Below are 23,286 nucleotides of genomic sequence, written 5' to 3'. Positions count from 1 at the left end.
CTTCTCTTCCCTTCTCCTTCGCCCACGCTGCGCCGGGTTGTGTGTTTACGATTACGATTACTCGCGCTCTCACTTTCGCCGCTTTCCCTTCGCGGTCTCGCTTTCGATCTCACCCCGTCCTATCGACCTCCAAACCTTGTCGCTACTTTCGGTCTACCTAAACCCGTACAACGTGATGCACGAAACATAGCTACGCTTAAAGACGAGGGTCTCCTTTCAATCGGCGACGATGCACGACGACTGCGGGAAAAAGGCAACTGGGCGTTATTATTGTATTATTTGCAGCGCTATTCAATTTTCTCGAGAGGGGTATCAATCGTTGCGTAATATCGAGAAACAGGAGATACCATGACAGCCGGCTCTTTCTCTGACAAAGACAAAGGGGATGTTCGATCTCTGTCGTCACAGCTGAAGACGAAGGCCGGGGTGTATGATTTACTGGAGGAAAAATTTCAAGAATAGTCTCGGCTTTCGCCCTCAACGATGAATAATTCACTTACTCGACGCTTAAACTTCGGTATGAAAAATGTAGCACTATCGCGTGACCAATATTTTAATGTATAACAAATAAAAGTTGCAAACGGTCAAAAATATTTCTTCGAAAATTTTGGATTTCGTTTATCTTGATAGATTTTGGGAAATATCTAATATGTATATATTATACGTATCCCTTAATTTAACCCTTCTTAATTATATTTGAATTGGCAAAGAGGAGGCGACGGAAAAGTGTCTGCTTTCTTAACGACAATCGTCAATGTAAATAATTCAGTAGGCGGTTGAAAAGGGTGGCTTAACATTCACACAGATATCTTAACGGGCAATCGATGCCGCGGGAAGTTCGATAGAAAATACGAGCCGGGCATGTATACCAAATTATACCATTTTCTAGGACGTGATAATTAGCCTTTATCCTGCTACCGTATCTTGATATATGCGTCAAGTTCCTAGATGGATAGGATCGCGATAGTCGGGGCAAGGGTAGCAATATGGCGTACAAAACGCAACGACACGGACAAAAACCCACAGAACGGGTTGCGGAAAAGTTAAAAAGATGATAAAAGGGCGAACGATCCATCGAGGCGAAGCGAAAATACGTGAGAGGAATAAGATTAGCTCGCACGAGTAGATTTAGTCGCTAATGAACTTTCGACCTTTCACGGATAACGCCCGTATGGATTCATTGGCGCGAAACGAGACGGAAAAAACGGTGTTCATCTATCTCGTTTCTTATAAAATATAAGAGATTCGATCTCTCGCAAAAATACGGAACAAGTAATGTTTCGCATTTCATAAAATATTATGAAATAAAAGCCCGATCTGCAATGTGCTCTTTGCTTTCTATTTCTTGCTTTTTACCTCTTTGTTTTTCTCTCGCGATTTATTGACAGTCGTGTTTCATGTCACATATTTCATGTCATGTCACGTATTTCTTGTCTCTTCCGAAGTTGGTCAACGAGATTTCGATTATCAATTTTATCTCGGGCGACGGAAAACAAAAAAAACAGAATAAGACGGCAAAAAGGCAAGAGGTAAAAAGCAAAAAATATTCCAGACAATAAGCATGTCTAAAAGACATCGTAAAGACATCATAAAGACATCGTAAAGACGTCTTTTGAAGTACACAAAGGTGTCTATAAAGGTATATAAAAGACATTATATATAAAGACTTCTTCTAGACATTGCGTGTTGTCTGGGAGAAAGCAAAGAGCACATTGTAGATCAGATTTAACAGAGTTGCACAGATAGCGCGATCAAAAGTGCATCTCTTCTTCGAATTCTTTCGTTATTTTGCCGATCAATTTCCATTCTTACGCGGATTCCTCGGATTAATAGCGTTCGTGAATGCAGATTCGGCTGCGTGCCTCGTAAATCGTATGCGGCTCGCAAAGTACACGGCGAAGTACGCACTCGCGTGCGAAGGTCGGAGTCAGTGGCAGAAGGGTGGCAGCCGAAAACGCGTGAAGAGGGGGTTGCGGGGGGACGAGGAGGGGCAAGATGCAACGCACATCTATTGATTCTCCTCCAGCGTGAAGGCCCGCGTGTTGCGGCGGGGTTCTGCTCATTCTCTCCTTCTCTTCCTCCCCGTCTTTCTTTCTCTCGTTACGACGCACGCAATTTCACGTGCGCGCACGCACGCACGCACGCACGCACGCACGCACGCACGCACGCACACGCGGACGGACGAGGGAGAACGAGTGCGCTCGGTAGATGCAGGGCACAAAGCAGCAAAGAGTCTCGTCCTGCGCCGTCGGAGGCGAGGAGAAACAGAGAAAGGGAGAGAGGGAGAGAAAGAGAGAAAAAGCGAAAAAGGGAAACTGGATCCTGTGAGAGAAGACAGCGGCTCCCTTCTTCCGTGCGCGCGCGCCGCACTCTCGGCCGCGTTTTCTCGCTCGCTGACGCATAAGAATTAGAATGCCAGGAACCCGACGGCATTTGCATTGCAACTCGTGCCCGCTCAGCCTTTGCACTTGCAACTTTCTTGGAGATCCTCACCCGGGGTGGGTAACGATCGTCTTTGCGAACAACGGGTACAGTCTCCGCCAGAACAAAGTTGCGAAGGGGAGAGATCGCCGAAAGAAGAGCACGCGTTCGGACAATTGATCGATAGGAGAAAAATACACCGGTGCACGCGAATACGCCGTGTCATACGTTTGTCACTTCCGTTATATCTCTTCCAATATTTTTCTACGTATAATATAATTAATAATGATAATCTGACGTTTACTGCTTTAAGCCGGCGGTATACTGCATTTTTTCCTGCTGGATTGCTTGCGTTTAGTGAATTACTAGAATTGCATTGTACACAAAATAATTTATTAAAACGCAAACAATCCAACAAGAAAACACGCATCGTGTGCCACGGGCTTTAATTTCTCCACGAGAGATAAGCGTGTTAATTTTGTTCGCAAAACACGTTGCTATTAATATAATTAACGAATGTTAATGCAAATGTTATTATTATTTCTTATCACTTAAGAGTGTCTTTTCTCATTTCATATTAAAAGGAACATTACGATTCCTAATTACACAACCGATCAAGGTCTACATTGACTGCTCGTGTGAATTTTGAATATGCATCGACGCATCGCTCGTTGCGCAGCATCGAACAAACGACAATCTTGTCTTCTTTATTTACATAAATAGAAATGTAAAGGTCAGAACGCACACGAAGCCGCGAAGCGCGTTGCGAAGAGCAGCGGTGCGGTGGTTGCTTTTGGAACCGTTACCGGGATGCAAAGCACGGCTCACGTGTACGGAAATCATCGAATGACCCAGGCGTGCAGATACACAAACACATGCCGGCTCGAGTTTATGCCGATGCCCGTGTTACCAAACAAAGGACGAGATGCGAAACGTATGATTCGTGGAGCTCATTGAACGGTTATCATCGATCGGGACATTGCGTGCCGTATTTGAAATACACGCGAAAAGAGTGGGTTTGCTAAAATATTTAAAAATTTAACTACGTACGGATCTAGAAATAATTTTGTTGGACTATCAAAATTATGTAGGACGCTCAAGCTGGTTATTAGAATTTTTTGCAGCTCTGCTTGAATTTCCTACATAATTATTTTGATAGACCAACAAAATTATTTCAGATCTGTATTTAAATTTTAGATACTTCAGCAAAATCGTTCTTTTCAAACAATTTCCAAACTCTGCTTAACAACATATGGATAAAAATGTTGAATCTTTAAAATGATCCTTAGAATTATCGATAATATCATTTGCAAAAAAATTATGAAAAAACCTTTATTTCGAAAAAAATGCGAAAAATTTAATTAATTAATAAAATTCCTCGCAAATAAAGAAAAAACTTAATATCTACAAAACATTCGAACTCCATGACGATAATGAAGTAATTTAATCTAAAATGTTAAATATTAGAAGACTCCTTTGATTCAAACACAAATAAGAAAATAATTCAAGGCCATAGGAGTCAAACGCAAGTTGTTTTTGAATATGTGACAATTGCTATTGTTTAAGTATTAAAATTTGTACATTACAATTTAAACATCGTAAGATTAATTGCGTTCTATTTATCGCACTTAATTCACTTTTATTTGCCTGTTTTTCTCATCGTAAACTTAATACTATTGCAAAAGCGCAAACAAAAAAAACATCGTCTGTCGATCGTTATTATCGCTCTCGCGATTATTGTTATTGTCAACGCAGCGGCATTGTGCTTATCGACTTTCAGGACATGCATGAAATTCCACGGGAAAGAATGCGATCAACACCGCGAAGCAACCTAAGCTATGTTCCGTGGCATCGCGAAGGAAAAAAAAGAGGGACTTTCTTTGGGACGAAGCGAGAAGTTTATTTCGACATCGTGAAAAGTCGCATAAACTGGAGCAACCGCCTGGCGTGGAGGATGCCGCGTTAAATTTAATTAGAAATGAAATCCGTGCACAAGTCTCTTGAAAACTTATCACGTCTTGAGGAATACATTCGTCTGAAAGATATTATATATGTAGGATACTCCTGTTTGTCACGTGACGTTCGAGTATTCAAAAAACAGATGTTATTCAAATCGCGTTATGCGTTTAAATATCATAATAAACTCCTATACAAAAAATCTGAATCATCGACGAGAAATATAGAACGAGAATAAAAGGCTCTAGAAAAAATTACAAAAGTACAATTAGAACCAACACGGGGTATTTATATATATATATGTGCGAATTCAAATTCTTTATTAAATAATAAATTAAAAATATCTCAACGTGACTTACTTTATTTTAATGTATTTGACTACGATATTATCTTTATGTTATAATTTCGATCATATTTCCGTTTTTGTTAATTATTGAGAACGATCCAAAATCGAGGAGTCGAAATATCTTCATTTGTTATTTAATAAAGAATTTAAATTCGCGCACACACGAACACCTACTGCTGGCTCTGATTGACATTTGTAATATCTTTCATTTTTGTGAAATATATTAGACGTCCATTTAGCGAGTTTTTATATCGTCGAATTGTCACTTACTTATCAACGCTAATTATATGATCGCATACACTTCGAAAAAAAAAAAAACTCGCTCTTAACGATACGTTGCGATACGTGGTACTCACCGGCAATTGGGGCGCGCTTCCTTGCGTTTCCTTCTCGCTTGTTCCCGCGACGACGACCTCTTCCTACTCTCGGCTTTCAACCCTTTCGACGCGACGGAGCGGCACGGCTCGCTGACGGCGCGCGACCGGACAATACATCGTCGGCGATGCGTCGCCGGCGGCGGTTCCGAGTGTCAGTTCCGGGAAGAGAGTGAGACAGAAGAGAAATGGAGAGTAGGAGAGTCAGCTGGTCGGCGAGGGGGTTAAAGCGCGCGCGTATGTAATATATGTATTGTATACGTAATATATATCCAGTGACGACGACAAGTACAAGCGGCGGCGGTGGACGCCGCTATATGCGCCGGCCGGCGTAATACCGGCGGGTACTCCAAACTCTTAAACGTCACGAACACGGCCGAGCGATAATGACTATTGATCACGCCGCGCGCGATTTCTCTCGTCCGTACGCTGCCAGCAGCGACGAGGGCGATCGAGGTGAAACCGGCAGCGATCGCCCGGCGATTGCGATGACGATTGTCGCCTCGCGCCGGGGATTTCGGCCGTGCCGCCGATCGCTGGCGCCTCCTCGCGGAAGCAGCGGTATCACTCCACAACCCCCTACCCTTAGTCATATCGCGAGGCAGAGGGATGTGTATCGCATAGATTACGTGAGCTAAGTGGCGAATTCGGCGAGTCTCGTGCCCGTGGTTGATTAATTCTAGAAAGTTTTTCTAGAAAGTTGTATATTGCAAACATCCCTTATGTCCATTTCTATCAATGTAGACTTTAATTTCGGCACTTTATCTTTTTCCAATTTTTGAAACTACAAAAAGATGAAGAGATAGTTGAATCAAGATTAAAATTAAACAACATTGACAGAAGTGGGCATTAAACGATGTCTACAATGAGATTTTTAAGTGTTAAACTTTAAGCCGTAAGAAATTGACCAATCACAATCGAATATGAGAAGAATCAACTATTATTGATCAATTTCTTATGGTTTAGAATTTAAAGCTTAAGTTTAAAGCTAATTTAAAGCTTTAAATACTCATTGTATATATGCCGCTTTACAGATATTTAATTTAATTCTTAGTACTACAACACATGATTTTCCTTTATTACACATGATGGGTCATTTGTGCCCCGAATTAATCTTCATTATTTTAACACAATATATAAAAATAGAGTGAGAGAGACATTCTTATGTATATGCTCTTTAGAATTTATTTATAAGGTTGTATATTTTTTAAAATTGTATATAAATAACTAATTACCTGATGCTCCTAGTTTTTCAAAGAAAAGAAGTGTCCAGGACACGAATGATTCAATCGTGTGTACTAAGAATTAATACTGGCTAATTTAATACAGAAAGGTAGTGATTAATTATTTATTTTTGAGTCTTGAAAGCAACAACAGCACTTCAATCGAGTACTTCAATACTAAAATCCTCTTTGAAGATGTTTGTTATTGATTGATATTCTAAAGATTATTTTAAAAATTTATCTGCGCGATAGTTCTAAATTTAGAAATTATTCGAATCAATCGCATTTCGAATACATCACACAGTATTCCGATCGATGATAACCGTTCAATGAGCTCCGCGAATTCTACTAGTTATACGTCTCGCGTCTCGTCTCTTAACTCAGAACAAATAATTAATCACTACCTTCCAAGTATTTAAATTTCTGTAAGAATTTCTATAAATGCCAGTGAAATTGAGCAATTAAGCTTCATAAAGATTTTTTTTCACTTAACGTTTATTCTGAATCCGATACAGCAGTCACGCTGTTACGTTCGAAATGTTTGAATAATTCTGCAATGTTCAAATAAAGGTTCTTCCTTAAATTTCAAGAAATATACAAAACATATTTCTCTGATTTTTTTCGCGATAATAACAAGATAATACACATACCCACGGAGTATTCTATATTATAAATTATTTTATTATTTGACTACAGATAACGCAAATAGTCATTAACCAACAACGAGCACTGTACCACCTTCGGTAAACTCATAGGGTGGTACTTCGAGGTTTAGCGGGGCCGGTCCTTTTCGAATCCTACCGCTGGCGTCGTAGTGAGACCCGTGGCACGGGCAATAGTAACCGCCGAAATCTCCCGCATTAGCGATGGGTACACATCCCAAGTGCGTGCAAACGCCTATAATGACCAGCCACTTGGGATCCTTCGCGCGAGCGCTATCCTCTTCCGGATCGCGGAGACTCGCAACGTTCACTTTATTTTCCGTTGCGATTTCTGAGGCAACTCTATAAATTCCCACGAATATAATATCATACTTACATTAAACATAAACATTTTTTTTCTTAAACCTGACTACAAATTAGAGGTGCTTTTCAGCAAGCAACATAAATGACACATGTGTTAAACCTGAGAAACAATTGGAAAGCACAGGCAATATTAACAGGTAATAACAGATTTTAATCGATCAGAAATCATATATACTACAGTACTGTCTAATAAGTTGATATTTGTTATTTTCTGTTTCTGTACTTTTCAATTGTGTACTAAGCTTAACAGAATGAATCATTTCATCTCTGTTTAACATTGTCAAATAACAATTTATAATGATTCGTTATTAGGCTGATATTACATTTGTCGTACGACAAATTTTTTAAGCCTGTTGATTAGCTATAGAATAGAGATATCTGAGAATCTCCTTCAGTAAATTAATATACTTAAGAATTTTGTCGTACGACAAATGTAATATTAATCTTACACTCATCTTTTACTGGAAAGCACTCTGGGATTGAGATTGGATTGGAATTTAATCAATCAGAATAAACAAAACCAATATCAAATTTAATGAATTGTGCTTCAATTGATCAAATCCAATCTCAATCTTAATCTAAAGTTTGATACTGGCTTTATGCAATAAATTTTCAACTATCCTGAATTACCTGTGTCGTACAAACAGAGGCTTTCCACGCCATTTGAAGATAGCGCTCTTGCCCTCAGGAATACTGTCAAGTTTTATCTCGATTTTCGACATGGCAAGTACATCAGCCGTTGGGCTCATCATGCCAACGAGGTTGTGCACTATTACTTTTGCGCCATAAACTCCTGCCACAGAACCACCTAGATGCACAAAATCAAAGACGTTTTAGATTGCGGTTCATATTTATAATGTATCAAGTACAATTTCTTTGTACTTACCAGCTGCGATAAGATAGGAGATACCCTTTCGGGATGGCGCATAGTTTTGTGTTTTTGCATTTGGGTCTTGTGCTTCAGATTGGCGATAATCGGTGAAATCTGGCCACTGAATGTCGGTATGTGCCAAACGTCGCTGATGTACCTGCGTGCTGACTGCAACAACATAAATCCAGATTATAGATCTGTTGTGTTTAGCTGAACTTTCTGTATATGTACATACACTGTTCATTTTTTCTCTTTTTTTCTCCACTGTGAAAAACAAAAAGAAAGATGAACTGCAAAAAGTTCAGTTGATGCCTGTTTCTACTAATGTAGAGTAACTTCAATCTCGGTTCAACTTACACTTTATATAGTTTTCTAATTCTTAGAACTAGAAAAAGATGAAGAGTTAGTTCAACCAAGATTCAAATTAAACTACATTAATAGAAACAGGCATGAAAAGAATAGATTGTGGATAGTATTCACAGTACGTTTTTATTTTAAGATTAATTTAAATAACGTCTTGTGTGTGTGTGTGTGTGAAATGCTAATACAGCCATCTGATTGGCTTATGACATTTTAAGATCCCAGTTAGAAATGATAATAGAATCGACATCGAATCAACGTCGATTCGAAGTCGGTTTGATGCTTTCGACGTTGAATTGACATTGATTCGATATAACACACATAAACTAAAGATTCCAGTACTAGTAGCACATATCGAAGCATGATTTTATGTTATTGTTTCAGGTTGAATAGGAGGGAATAGAGGGGAAACCTATCAAGATCTATAGATTTTCATCTATAAATTTATATTTATAACATCAGTTGAAGTTATTTTGGATCAACTTTCCAGATAATATGCATGCCTAGAAGACATCATAAAGATATCATAGAGACGTCTTCTAGATAATGCATGTTGTCTGGATTTATAAGCCTAAGGCTCAATTGCACCAATTTGGGTTTTAAGTAAAATCTAAATATATCTGTGTTTATTTATTTAGGAAGAAGGATAAAGACAGATAAAAGTCTCGCTTAAAGCCAAAACACGTTGGTGCAACGGGGTCTAAGCTCAACTGATAGCGCAGCGATCTGCGAAGTGTCGATTATATAATCACGAATAACGCGAATATCGGCGTAATTTATTGTAAAAGAACACGAATTCACGGAACGCTCGTGGCGTAGAACAGGCTGATAAAGCGGACGCACCTGCGACTCCCGAACTTATGTACGTAGGTCCGGTAATAAGATCCTGATAGGTAGTCTGTTGGAGTCTCCGCCTGAGGGGTTGGGGAACGGTAATCTTCGGTTTGGTAACTTTACCGGTCGCGGCCACAGGCATCCCTCCATTCGAGACGACAGTCGCCGTCGCCCGCAGGAACGGCGAGAGAGTTGTCGATTTCGCGATCACGTTCATATTTTACGCTAAATACGTCCGTGACAACGAAAGGAACGACACATCTGAGAGGCAATAGGAAACACTACCCGTCACTACCGCACCGTGCCGCGGCGGGTCGCTGCGATCGGTGTGAAGTTGGCACACGAGCGCGATCATCTGACGATGAACGCGGTAGTTTTGAAATTGAATCATTTAATTCTTTTTCTTTTTTTTTCATCTTCAAAGGGTATAGCCAGAGATTTACATAATGCGGGGTCTACAATAGAAGTCGTAGCGGTCGCAGAGTCTTAAATCGTAGAAAATTAACCAATCACAGTCGAATATGAGAAGAATAATCGACTACGATTGGTCAATTTTCTACGACTTAATTCTATTGTAGATCCCGCATAATAGATTTGCATAATAAATTTGCATCTAGCAATTTTCTACGACTTAATTCTATTGTAGATCCCGCATAATAGATTTGCATAATAAATTTGCATCTAGCATGGAGAAAATAAACAATATGGCATGCTTTTATTTCTTTTTTTTTATAACATCTTCTCGCAGCACACTTTACCCAAAGGATGTCCTAGGAACGTTCCTTTGACGCAAAAAGTCTTCTTGGAAATCTTTAGGATGTCTCTTGGAGGTTTGTATGGGTTTTCATGGCACGTACCCTTTTTAACTTGTCAATTTTTCTGTTCATATACATTATTGCAGCTGCGCAAGTTGATTTGAATAGGTCCTTAATAACGATAATAATTTTGTAATACAAAATTGATAATACTTTTCAATAGTAACAGATCGATGATCTTTAAAACCCATCAGCTTATTCATACAAATTGATAAGTTCATTTTTTAAAATACATTTTTCTTGTCCTTAATTCCTTACTGAATCTAGATATATAAATCAAAGAATTTTACAACAGTTGCAAAGCTATGTTTTCTGTTGAATGCAGTCAATTTTAATCCAAGTTTTCTGCCAAACGACAGAAAATAATTAATTCTAAATTGATGAGATATAACAAATATTATATTCGACAAATTATAATATTCAAGCTAATCAAAATTAGGTAAAAGTCGCTGATACAGTCTTTCTTTTCTATTCTACATCACATACGAATTATAATTCTAAAGCCTTTAACTACTGTAAATTCTCTTTCACGTTCTGACACGAAAAAAATCTACGACGCCGACCTATGGCACAACGAAGGCGCGCGCAGTTGCGATGCGTTTAGCGTCGAGGTGCGCACACTCCGGAAATGTGCTCCAGAAACGGTGCGGCATTCACGACGTCGTGTGTAACAGCACGCGTGATATATACGTTTAATTTACGCACGGCGAGACAGTGCCATAGAAACGGATAAAGTCTGAGCTCCGATGCGACGATGTCCACGCCTTCGTGGAGATGACCGGGCCCGTTCACCGGCTTGTCGCGTCCAGTGTCGAAAGATGTGACTGCTCGGACGATCAGGCGTCATCGAGGCGACGCTGGCATCCTTCCTTCCTTTCTTCCTACGACAGTCGGAGCTAGTCGGAACTCGGAGCGCGCGAAGAGGCGACCGGTGAAATTAAAAGCGCGTGAGCGCCGGAGCTGGCGCGAGCCACGAGCGACGATGGCGGTCACGGCGAGCTCCTTCGACGCCTGGCTCAGCAAGAAGCTGCAGGCGCTCAACACGGACGAGGGTGTCTTTGGCACGTACATCAAAGGCATCCTCGAAGGTGATGAAACCGAGGACGAGAAGACCGAGGCGCTCGAGAGCATACTCGCGGGCATAACGGTGAGTGGGTGATAAGCTGCTCACGTTGAGGTTAGAACACGCCGCGGTCGTCAGCCGGTCGGAAATAGCCGCAAGCTCGTCACTCGTGCTCCGAAAGTACGTGTCTTCGTCTCCCGTACGCTCTCCTCCAGCAAGTCTTGCCTGCGCGCGCGCGAATCCCGCTCGATTCATTCCGCGGTGTAACTGTCTGTCGTTTTCGTTCACCGGGAGAGCACAGATAGACCCATCAGGGATCAAAGATAAGAGTTACTGAAGCTGACGTTGACTCCATATATCGATTTTTTTTATGAATTTTTTAAATTCTCGCAGTTTTTAATTCGCTTCAACGCGCCAGGAACATACATTTTTATCCTTGCGCGAAATTACATGATGCTTCTTATGCTTTGGAACTTTTAAGAATGAACTTTTTACTGTTAAAGTAAGATTTTATTTTAAAAAGTTTAGAGAGTGCGATATAGAGTTTTGATTCTTCCTTTGCAGGAGGATAATATCAGCAAACATGTAGCAGAAATCTTAAGCGCGTGGGCAGAGTGGTTGCCAACTGAGGAAGTTGCCACAGCACTTGCACCGACGGAAGACGTTGATGTCAGACTGGCAAAAATGCTGGAGTCGCAGAGTCTACCCACAACGACCCAGAGGAGCTATACAGAGGAAGAGAGACGAATACGGGAGGCTATACTAGCACAATACAGTCAAATGTCTGATGAAGACAATAGCGAAGGAGATGGAGAAGAGGATGGAGCAAGTGGTGGGGACTGTGGAATTGAAAAGAATTTGAATGCAGCTACCATCATACAGCAGGAAAGAGAAAAAAGAGAAAAAGCCAAGCTGGAGAGTCAGAAGAAGAAGGAAAAGGACAAAGAAGACAGGTAGAAGCTCTCGAACTATATTGTGAATTGGATATCAGAATTCAACTAGATAATATCTATTTCTATGTAGATTAAACTTAATTTACTCTTTATCCTTTTCTAATTCTCAGAATTATACCCATTTCTACCAATGTAGAAACTTTAATCTCCGTTCAACTTACTCTTCATATATTTGATTCTTAAAACTAGAAAAAGATGTAGTTTGTTGAATCAAGATTAAAATTAAACTACACTGATAGAAACGAACATTAGAAAGATAAAAAGTAAATTAAACTAAGATTCAGGTTCATCTATATTGACAGAGAAACGGGATATATATATATCTTTTTCTCTCATAGGGTACTGACAAAATCATTTGTGACCCGACTTTGTTACAGGGTTTCTAAATTCGACCAAATTAGATTAGATTAGAACAAATAAATTAAATTTCAAACTTGAATTTCGATATACGCTCCAACGAATAAATTCAAATAAATTGTAATAACAAGGCTAAGGGCTAAGCCAGTTGTTAATGCTTACACGTGTATTTACAAAAGTAAAAATAAGAATGATAAAGTTGACATTTATTAATATTAAAAATTAAACATACGTTTCGACCTTTTTACATCAGGTCATCTTCAGTGTTACAAAATAAATTAAAATTACATACGCAATCGTTTAACGGAAAATGCGTTCTAATATCCACCCTATCAATAGTACATCAATTTTTTTGTCAAACGCAATGTATTCTTTATTTTGTAATACTGAAGATGACCTGATGTAAAAAGGTTGAAACGTATGTTTAATTTTTAATATTAATAAACGTCAACTTTATTATTTTTTTTTACTTTTGTAAATACACATGTAAGCATTAACAATTGGCTTGGCTCCTCAGCCTTGTTATTACAATTTATTTAAAAATAGATTAAATTAAAATTATTTAGTTAAATTCTAATCTTTGATTTGCGATCCTCAATCTTCCATTTGCAGTCTGATATGAATTTAAAAGCATTGAATATGTGATAAATATACGAAACTTAAAATAATTTTATATTTTAGAGAGAAGCAAAAGCAATTAAAAGAAGAGAAAAAGGAGAAGAGAAAAACTCAAAAAGGAGAAAGGCGAAGGTAGCATCAAAACAAAAGCGTTGGGAGACTTACTTTGAGATTACATATATGCTGTGGTATTCATGTATGTCTATCTATATTGTCGTGCATGCAACGATCTCCGACAGTTATTTAAACCAGTGTCATCTTATATTTTCATTAGAAGAATATGTGTGTAGCATCCATCTGTCGTTAGAAGACGAATTCAGATTCAGTACGAATGCATATATCAAAAAGCAGTACATGTAATGTTAAATCATCCTGTGCCTTCTGTCTGTCTAAAACATTATCCTTTTTTTTCTTTAAAAAAAAAAAGGTTCGTTACTTATTCAATCTTTTTTGTTCTTTACTCACGTTTAGCGTTTTAACTTTGTAGTCTGTGTTGTATTCAGAACTCTCATCATTCTCTCACTAATTAAAATTAGCAGCGAAATATTCGTCGTTTATCAATAAATAATGGTTCTGAATATCGACACATCTTTTACTCATCGATATGCTCTCATATTGCGTTTTATCTTATACATATGGTGTATTTAATACGAGTATGTTAAAAATAAACTATTTAAATCGCAGACATTTGGTATTTAATACCATCGAATATGGAGGAGAAAAGGAATTCATGTAAGGAGGATACGCGCGCGCGCGCGTCAAGAATACGTACTTTCTCGTTGCATTTGTATACATATTTTTTTATTAGTTATATATTTACACACAAGATACCGAGTCGAGACCGAGTGATCTTGGTATTGCATTATTAATGAAAGACAAACGCAGTAAGATAAAAACAAACGAACAAATGATACAAAAGATGATGATGCTTCAGTATCGTATCAGTATATATAATATATATATATATATTATATATATATCTATATATATAGTATATATATATATGTACTGTCGTTATAATAATCATTTATTAGCAATTCTCTCGTTTGCTATAGTTAAGTCTGGGCAGAAATTGACGAACTCGCACTTACACGTTTATAACAAGCATCCGCAATTGAACGCCAGATCGACCAGATTACAAATCATTCTATAAACCCTCGCTCCCACATGTTTATCAGAATCGTTTCTTCCTGCACTTTTCTCCGTGTTTGCGAAATATTCTCTCTTCCGTGCGGATTCGCGTACCGAGAGCTCCTCTTAGGGCTTAGAAGAGCGAAGCGCGTGCGTGGCCATCGTTTAATAATCTAAACGATCCTCCGTCACGCCCACGGGATCATTTTATGCATTAGCGAGCTTCTCAAACGAGAGATAATCCCTCGTCACTCGCGTCTCTATCATCTAATGAAAACTTACTAGCGCGTAATAATACAAACGCGTAACTCTATGATTGTCCTACAAGGATGATCTATGAGGCTCGGCCATCGCAACGATGATTCTTCGCAATAAACACCTCGCAGGGGCCTCTTCATCGAACGCGTTTATCCATTTGCGGGAAGGCGAGAAGGGTCACACACGCACACGCATTATACTTAATTTAATTCGATAATGTCTAATCGCGTCGTTAAAATTCGTTAATTAGTTGCACACTGACTTAACGGATATACGCCGCGCGGAGCATTCCTTCGTTGAAGCCAGAGGGAACTCTTCTCTTTCTTTCTCTCTTTTTTTTTTTCTCTCCATCGCGTTCAAGTGAGATGTGTGTGTACGTGTTCGGAGCACGTTCGTTACATCCTGGACTAGAAAAAGCGACTGTCTCCCTTTTCCGTACGCGCCGTATGGAGAAATCGCGGCGTACGATGAATTGACCAGGTGCGAAGTAGAATAGTTTTCAGCCGAAGGACATGGATTTTCGCGGATTTTCGCGGATTTTCGCTGTTTCCCGGATGGTGTTGAAACAATACATGCCCTGCCTCTTTTTTTTTAGTCCCAGCTTTGACGATATCGGGTTTTTAATTCGTAAGTGATCCCTCTGTCCTTTCCAGAAGACAAGGACCCGGTTTAAGTCGAGGTAACCGACGCCAACTAAACCGATCACTAGCGTTTATTTTTCGCAGTACGAACATGCTTCTCGTATGTTTCTTTAGATGTACGCGCGTCACACGCGTTTCGAGTGTGCATATGTTGGTCTGTATAAGTGATGATGCACGTCACATAGATTATACAACCGTCCCGTTTATACAGATAATATAATTTGATCCCGCTGTATACAATAGTGAACACAACTAAAAACTTAAGACTGTACAATTGAACGGTGTTTTGTATTTTCTTTTTTTTTTTAGAGGTGGCGGGGCAGGGATTCCGTAGTCGCGCGTGTTCTTTGTGAACGCACTTCTTCTAATTGTCCTCTATCGTATCCTAGACTTAACTCGTTTTGCCCTTGCGCATTACCGCATCTCATGTGTATAATGGTATTATATATTTATGCAATAGATATATGTGTGCACATAACCATACGCCACATTTTCTCTTTCTCATTTTTTTGTTCTCTCCGAGAGATAAATCTTTCTCACAAGCACGCCCGCATACACGCACATACACGTACATACACAATCACGTTTTTATTTTATACAGAATTTGATATATCTCTCGTTCCTTAGAAATCGTCGCCTCATAGACATTATCTTCGTCAAATTTTCTTTTTCTCTTCTTTTTTTTTTTCGTTTGAAGTAATCGAACGAAATGCTTACCCGAGACTTCGTGATAATCGTCATTACTACGTTGACGTTGATTACTCGAGAGTGACTGCTACAAACCCGCCACAAGTTGTAAGAATCATGTATCATATATCATATAATATGCGCTACTTCGTCAGTCGTTCGTTCGGGCAGATTCGCCGCATACGAATAATATATTTATATATGTAATTCTTAATATTATAATATACATCCGCTCGCGTTTATTGGCCATTCACCGATTATGTCGCGCGATACTACTACGATTGGTACGATATTAATTGTCCTAAAAATTCTTGGGTTAAAGTGAGACCGTTTGTGTGACGGCAAGTTTATTATTCGTTTCGATTATCGTGAGACGTTTGATAATTTTCCGCGAAAATCAAACAGTGTATGCTTCACAAAAGAACTCGACAAGTTTACTAAAAGTGTAATAAAAGTAAGGCGACATATCGATTTGCAGAACGAACATTAGGAACAATTTCGCCATGTTTCCGTTAGCAATATAAAATAATGATTCATTTCAGTCTCTTGTGACGCGATTCATAATTTGCGAGTATTCTCACATATCTGCTCCAATTTTCGGCCGTGACAATGAAACACAGATTACAGTTTTAGTAGGGCCTCCGATGGTTTCGTACATATATAATAGGACCTTTAAGAATTAGAGAAGCATGCAAAAACGGAAGATATAATGTTCCGTGGTGGAAGCTCGAAAGCAGTAAACGGTGGAGCGTGACGCGTCTCACGTTTCTAACGTCATAATGATGTAATTATTACGAGCTCGTGTCTTGCGAAACTTTAGAATGGGTACGGGCACATCGAACAATTACCAAGTCTAAAAGTGTAGCCTAACATTATAATACTATACAATAGGTTTGTTTTTTGTCAAATCCTCTGCATATCGCGAAATGCTCGTGATGGTTCCGAAAGGGCGTGTCAAAATTAAATAAATTACTAATTAATGCCAGGAAATTATGAACAATGTGTAAATAGATAGTACTGTGAAGGCGGAGAGGAATCTCACGGGGCGTTAATCAAAATTAATCAATTTCGACGTAATAAAACATGCGTTACGTCGCGCAGACAATTAATGATAACAGAAGAGCGGTGTAATAAGGAATCACTAAAAATTCATTGAAAATGACCGAAAATTATCGGATTGTTTCTTTTTTTTTTTACGTATCCATAGTAAGCGGACCAGCATGTTGCTGCTGTTCCGGGACTTCAAAAACGCGTAATTAAAATCTGTACATCCTACGTATATAAGTAGTGTTAACTCTGTCATTATATCGATGATAATCCTCGTTACTTATATGCCGCTATATCTTTGCGGTAATAGTAGCGATATAGCGATTATTACAGATAATAAGAAAATAATGATTAATAGTAAATTGAAATTATTATATTAGCGATCGTTACTTCTTAATATCAGAGAGATCTAAGTAAGACAGTGGTAGTTTAATATCACAATAAGACTACTCAGGCCTCGTTAAATTGGGGCACGCTTCATGTATTAATGTTACTCTTCGCCTTGATGCTTCGTTATTAATCGCGCAACCCTGTGTTAGCGACACAGGTCTCAAACGACTCAGGTCTTCTCGGCGCGACCGTAATTCGATGGTAATCTCCGACGTTATACTAATGTCGGACGAATCGTTGTTTGATCATGATGTGCTTCGCTTAAGCTCCTCGCTTCTCTATCGTACGTCGTTGCCACGATACGGATATCGCGCCGCTTGCACTCGCGTAGTTATCTAAAATATGATGCTACTCTGTACGTCATATTTTCCGATTGCATTCACATGTGCGAGCTTTTTTTTACTGTCGAAAATGCAACGTCGACGATGAATCGCCTGTCTCACAGTTTATCGACAGCAAGGCAAACTACGCATTCTATTCGAACTTTCAATTGTAATTTTTTTTTATACCTACGGCCGAGATGTCGTCATCTGTTAATCGTGAACTTCATATAGGCGTGAGATAAATAACATTCGAACCAAATAGGTACGATGGTCCATGTCGAAATGTGATTGGTATACACTAACGATTGCTAATATTCTCATCGTAGGCAACAGGTCTATATTTTCCGCGAATAACTACGATAATGCGCGCGCGCGCGAATTCGTTTACGATTACCTGAGTGATATTAGATCGCCAGAGTCCCCGGGAGTGCGAATCGATCACGCGATTGCTATATTGCTCGTCATGCCTACGCGCTCTTCTCCCGTCAGATCGTCATTTTGGCCTCATAGCTCGATACATGCCGAGACTAGCGACTCTGCGTTTAATTAATTAGCCGTTTGGCATCGAGAAACGGTAATGTCGGACCGGCCAGCCAGTTCTATACGTGCCTTTTATTAATTGTTACTCGCTCTTGACGTATGTCGAGTGATACACATCTACGCATCAAAGTGCAAAGAGCGAGTCTGCAGATCGCGTCGATACGCGAATAGCCCGTTTAGAAATGGCTGGCACAAACCCGACTTCACAATATCGGCGGCAGGAACGTGCCTGAGTCGTCGAGATTCGGATCTAGACTCGCAACGATGTCGCCGGTTGATGCGTGCCTCGACGTCGCTGTCTGCGTGCTGCTCGCCAGGGCGTGACTGCTCGCACTGCCGTTCAGCTTGCTCTTCACCATCAAGCCACCACCATTGTCGGTGCTGTCGGTACCTGTAGAGACCTTCTGCACATACTTGCGACCTTTATATAATCGGTACATCGTGTACGGTGGGTCCTCCATCGTCGTTGCCCGTTGTCGCGGTGCGCTCACAGTCACGCTCACTGTCTGTGGAGCGTGTGCGGATTCCCGCGGCGTCTCGACGCTCGTTGTCGTCGTATTCGCGCTCGCGTTCACTGTCGATGAAGTTATCGCCGATGAAGAGGAGCTCATGTGCGAAGACGATGACGAAGTCAACCACTCGTGACGCATCGCCTCGTCGGGGGTCATACGCTTCTTTGGATCCCACCTGATAGTATCAATTATTTAATATGAAATTCACAAATAGGGAATAAGATTCAAGATAAAAAACTGCTTTGTGGAGCAGCCCTCTCTATTAGTAACCCTCCGTCAGCAATTTTGGACTTTAAAGACATAGATTTTTTTATTATGAATTCTGATAGATAAATTTAAATTTAGAAAAAATAAATAAAATACAATCCTTCTGATAGTAAACATTTATTGTTAAAGCTTTCACAAGTATTTAAGAATTTTTCAGATTCTTATACAGTCCGGAGCAATGCAAAAATCTATATTAAAATTCGAAAATCCAAATTACGAACAAAGGGTAAAAATTTCACATTGCAACGAAAGGTTAAATATTATGAAAATCCTTCCACCTCCTGGGTTTCCATAAAATTATTCATCAAGTAAAAACTTTGAATTTTCAAAGACATAAATCGATTTCATCGACGCATAATAGAATTTTCGAATAATAAATCCACGCCAAAATATAATACAGCATATTGTAAGGAACTTACTCGAGGCATCTGCTAACGAAGTTTACGAAGAGCATGTCGGAGCACCGAAGCGCCATTGAGAGGTTCTTGCTACCTGCCCATCTCTTCTTGCCCTTGCTGTTTGTCACGCATCGCGGACTTCCCTTCTGATCTGCAATTATTTTAAACCCGGTTCTTTGAGTATTATGCGCGGCACGCCCTCTTCTATCTTTAGTAGGGACTCTTTTGCGGTACTCCCAGAGTTTCCAGTACTCGCGGATATTAATAACTTACCGAAGAAGAGTCTGCGACGAGAGGCATGATTGATAATGTGCTCCGGTGGCAGACCGAGGACCTCCATTATACAGGCAAGTTGCTCTATCTCATCCTCGCCCGGAAACAGCGGATACCCTGTGTACAGCTCGGCTAAGATACAGCCCAGACTCCACATATCGATCGGTGGACCGTAGGTAAGACCGAGAATCACTTCCGGACTCCTGTAGAACCTCGACTGTATGTACGTGTAAACGCGTTGGTGGCTATAACACGACGAGCCAAAATCGATGACTTTAATCGAGCTGCTCCCCCGTTGTTTCAACAGCACATTTTCCTGTAACAATGAGACAATGTATATGAGATACGGCACTCTGAATTAACGAGAATAAAAGATGACTGTGCGAGCTCTTTTTGATGTTACCCACCGGTTTCAAGTCGCAGTGAATGATGTTCTCTCGGTAGAGCAGTCTCAGGCAACTAATTAGAGAGTTGGCGAAACGACGGATCAGGCTCAGGCTGAATCCTTGATAATTATTCTTTTTTATTAGCTCGTACAAGTTCAAGCTGTAATGTAAATTTGATTTGTTCGTTTAATAAATTCTCGTAGGTGGGACTCCGGCTCTGTTTTTATCTCACTTGATTGCTCACCTCATTAATTCGAAACTGATGCACAGATGATTCCTGAAGTAAAAATATTCTAGCATGTGTATCACATTGTGCTGCGAGTTCATCTCTAAATCCTTCTTTCTGAGATGTTCCAAGATTCTCACTTCGATGAGAGCCTGGTGATGGAATCTCTTCTTGTTTCTGCAAAGAACAAGTGAAAGCCGCGCTGTTTAAATACAAAAAAATGACGCGATGCGCTCGGAAAGCGGACACGTTCGGAAAAAATGCCAGATATATCGGACATTATTCATTGCGGACGCGGCCGTGTAATTTTTTTTTTTTCCAGATCGTAGCTCACGATCTGAGTCATCGCGCGAGATGAGTGTACCGTTTCCACGTACCTGATAATCTTGATGGCGATATGCTGTCCCGTTTTGTGATCCAGCGCTCGGATCACCTGACCGAAACTTCCCTTGCCGATCACCTCCAGGATCTCATATCTGAGTGCACACAAGTTTTCAATACTTTACACACGTACGAGTAAACAACGTGGACAAGCGAGGATGTAAAAAAGGCGAGAAGAGCGCGCTTTGTATGATTGCTGATCCCGTTTAATCGTGTAAGTGTAGATCGTTCACGCGAGGAGAAAATTCGTCGACGAGTATTTTTACTTATATTTTTGCGATTTATTACAATTTGTGCATGTTTAGATATATACAACTATACGCACGGCTATCAACCGCAATTTCTCCTCTCGAGAGTAACGCGACACATTATAGAATGCAAGTGCGCGCAATTGCGAGATTCCATTGCTAGCAATGCGGTCTAGCCAGTATACTCGGCGAAATAAACATCGAGTGCGAGCGGCGATAACAATTAGGATAGAAGAGGGAAAGTTGTGCGTTGAGGTTTGACAAAAGAGGACAAACGGGTGCTCACCTATAAGAGATATGATCGTGCAGGACTTTGTTGTAACTGCCGTTTTCATCGTCGTAACCGCCGTTCTGGGAGGAGACCTCCTCGCCGTGGATTTTGTGGGCCGACAGACCCAGGTACCAAATCTCCGAGTACTTCTCGATCTCGGCACGCTCGAATTCCGTCAGTCTGGAGCCGTAATATTTCACCGCCTCCTGGGGCGTCATGGGTAGTCTCCCAGCTATTTTTTCCACGAAGAAAAAACACATGAGGCCGGCTGCGTACTTCAGGGAGTCCGCGAGAGTTACGTAAGTCTCCGACGATTCATAAATTCTTTTTTCGCTACCAGCGGAACGTCTTTGCCAACGGTATATCGTATAGAGTAGGCTTGTCCAATTTGAGCTCTGGAGCCAAAACGCAAAGCCATCGACGCAAAAAATTCAATGTGGATAAGATTTCGAGGACTGTAAAGTGTTGATATACGCATCTGAGTGGCGCTTATCAATACTTTATAGTTTCTAAAATCTTACATTGATTTTTTTTTGCGTCGATGGCTTTGCGTTTTGGCTCCGGAGCTCAAATTGGACAGGCCTGGTATAGAGCTATCCTTTGGTCTGTTTTCTATTCCTGCACTGGACTGCACTAGAAGTCTCTTTCTCGCTTTCGACAAATATCAAATATATACCTATTTCACTTTAAGTTCCAAAAGTGTACACTGGTTCAGCCACAGAAAACAGACTTTCTGATTAATTTCGGCTACAGAAAACGCTCAATTTCGGATAAGTAATATTTACAGCCTCCTAATTTGCAAAGCAAAGTTTAAAAAGAATGATTTGAAAAGGAGCAATACAAGATGTAATATCATAAAAATGTATAATTACTTTTAATACTATTAAATCAAAACAATACGTTTCGACCCATACTTAGTTTTCTCATCAGTTACTTTAAATTATAAACTAAAAAGCTGTAATATAAATATAATAACTGATGAAGACAAAGTATGGAATATACTTTCGAAACGCATTCTTTTGAGTTAGTAATAAAGGTAATTCTGCATTTTTGCGACGCTGTATCTTGCATTGCTCCTCGTTCGTTTTTTTGTTAAATAATATGCTCAATTTCTATTAAACCGTATAAAGCTGTACTTATTTGTTCGCCAAGTAAACCGAGAACCGCTTTTCCCAGAAGTATGAATAACATCTCTCATATATGCCGTAATCCTATATTGCCTGCAATTCACGTCAACGTAACAGCGCGTTCCGTATGCTCAAATGCGTATCCGCGGCGTCTTAAATACGCAATTCGACGGTGTATTAAATGATAGCTCGGCACGACCAGCACGTTTCCCCACACTTGCGCCGTACATGGTATCGCGATTTTCACGTAATCATAGAGTTCTCACGTACCGTATACTTCGGGGGAAGTTGCGCTGATGGGTTCATGCAGCGGCATATTGTGGATGTTGTTGCTCGTGCTGTTAGAATTGTTCGCATTATTGTTATCCGTCTTGTCCACTCGCGTCGGCTTGCTGTTGAAAAAAGACGGCAGTTTCTGAAACAGACGAAAGGATTTTTCTTTACATACGAGTTTGTCGAAACGCGTTATAAAAATTTAATAACGCCGACATTTAAACTCGAACTCCCGAATTTATCTGCCCACGTTGCAGTGACTCGATTTTTTAAAGTACCTCAGGATCTGTAAACTCCATTCATAAAACGTATACCAGCGTTAGTAGCGCCATCTACTGTAGAAGGACCGCAGAATGGAACTTCGTAGTACAAAAAGTCAATATGGCGTCTTACGTGGCGTAAACCAGTGTAAACAGTCGTGTTGAGCCCGTTGAGCTGCGTTGAGTCGTGTTGAGTCTGGTTAAACCGTGTAAGAGCGTAAGTAGGTTTAATCCGTTTCTATATTCATCACTACGTGCGTCTAATCAAATTCGTTATTATGCCCGATTGCATCCATATTATTCTATGTGAGGCCACGAATTTGTTGGTTTAACCAAGCTCAACACGGTTCAATGCAACTCAACGGGCTCAACACGGCTGTTTACACTGGTTTACGCCACGTAAGACGCCGTATTGACTTTTTGGCTACAAA

At 40.1% G+C, this 23,286-nt stretch overlaps 3 protein-coding genes and 1 long non-coding RNA gene across 7 annotated transcripts in view; 2 read left to right on the top strand and 2 right to left on the bottom strand.

Moving 5' to 3' along the window:
* The first annotated feature begins 1,531 nt into the window (after positions 1-1,531).
* Positions 1,532-9,099, top strand: LOC108758770 (uncharacterized). The gene is made up of 3 exons (XR_001939961.1): positions 1,532-1,599; positions 8,679-8,681; positions 9,084-9,099. It is a non-coding gene; the product is annotated as an uncharacterized LOC108758770 (long non-coding RNA).
* On the bottom strand, positions 6,798-9,733 carry RFeSP (Rieske iron-sulfur protein). 2 transcript variants are annotated; one of them, XM_018503860.1, is made up of 4 exons: positions 9,420-9,733; positions 8,232-8,384; positions 7,976-8,153; positions 6,798-7,324 (listed from the first exon to the last, which is right to left on the bottom strand). In XM_018503860.1, the coding sequence occupies exons 1-4, from the start codon at positions 9,625-9,627 to the stop codon at positions 7,033-7,035; spliced, it is 831 nt and encodes a 276-aa protein (XP_018359362.1). In that variant the 5' UTR covers positions 9,628-9,733; the 3' UTR covers positions 6,798-7,032. The 2 variants fall into 2 exon arrangements, with proteins under 2 accessions (XP_018359362.1, XP_018359363.1); XM_018503861.1 differs by having other exon boundaries at positions 9,534-9,733.
* Positions 9,734-10,805: 1,072 nt separating this feature from the next.
* Positions 10,806-14,126, top strand: LOC108758769 (coiled-coil domain-containing protein 43). The gene is made up of 3 exons (XM_018503863.1): positions 10,806-11,372; positions 11,853-12,241; positions 13,280-14,126. The coding sequence occupies exons 1-3, from the start codon at positions 11,208-11,210 to the stop codon at positions 13,350-13,352; spliced, it is 627 nt and encodes a 208-aa protein (XP_018359365.1). The 5' UTR covers positions 10,806-11,207; the 3' UTR covers positions 13,353-14,126.
* Positions 14,127-15,543: 1,417 nt separating this feature from the next.
* Positions 15,544-23,286, bottom strand: part of LOC108758765 (uncharacterized) — a 181,162-nt gene continuing 173,419 nt past the window's right edge. For all 3 annotated transcript variants that reach the window (XM_018503855.1, XM_018503857.1, XM_018503856.1), the window contains 8 exons: positions 22,593-22,737; positions 21,211-21,427; positions 20,673-20,771; positions 20,314-20,472; positions 20,091-20,229; positions 19,684-19,999; positions 19,432-19,561; positions 15,544-18,920 (listed from right to left, as the gene is read on the bottom strand). In XM_018503855.1, coding sequence (XP_018359357.1) covers positions 18,437-18,920; positions 19,432-19,561; positions 19,684-19,999; positions 20,091-20,229; positions 20,314-20,472; positions 20,673-20,771; positions 21,211-21,427; positions 22,593-22,737 — 1,689 coding nt within the window. In that variant the 3' untranslated portion in view covers positions 15,544-18,436. The remainder of the gene's footprint in view (positions 18,921-19,431; positions 19,562-19,683; positions 20,000-20,090; positions 20,230-20,313; positions 20,473-20,672; positions 20,772-21,210; positions 21,428-22,592; positions 22,738-23,286) is intronic.

This window comes from Trachymyrmex cornetzi, unplaced genomic scaffold, assembly GCF_001594075.2.
Source record: "Trachymyrmex cornetzi isolate Tcor2-1 unplaced genomic scaffold, Tcor1.1 scaffold16, whole genome shotgun sequence".
Taxonomy (NCBI): Eukaryota; Metazoa; Arthropoda; class Insecta; order Hymenoptera; family Formicidae; genus Trachymyrmex; species Trachymyrmex cornetzi.
The sequence above is the reverse complement of the archived record's forward strand: the minus strand, read 5'-3'. Positions and strand labels throughout refer to the sequence as shown.

Coding starts and splice junctions, on each gene's coding strand:
- RFeSP (XM_018503860.1), bottom strand. CDS start 9,627: ATGAACGTGATCGCGAAATCGACAACTCTCTCGCCGTTCCTGCGGGCG. Junction 8,154..8,231: donor CTCCTATCTTATCGCAGCTG/GTAAGTACAAAG, acceptor TTGTGCATCTAG/GTGGTTCTGTGGCAGGAGTT. Junction 7,325..7,975: donor CCTCTGTTTGTACGACACAG/GTAATTCAGGAT, acceptor GGGAATTTATAG/AGTTGCCTCAGAAATCGCAA.
- LOC108758769 (XM_018503863.1), top strand. CDS start 11,208: ATGGCGGTCACGGCGAGCTCCTTCGACGCCTGGCTCAGCAAGAAGCTG. Junction 11,373..11,852: donor GCATACTCGCGGGCATAACG/GTGAGTGGGTGA, acceptor CTTCCTTTGCAG/GAGGATAATATCAGCAAACA. Junction 12,242..13,279: donor GAAAAGGACAAAGAAGACAG/GTAGAAGCTCTC, acceptor TTTATATTTTAG/AGAGAAGCAAAAGCAATTAA.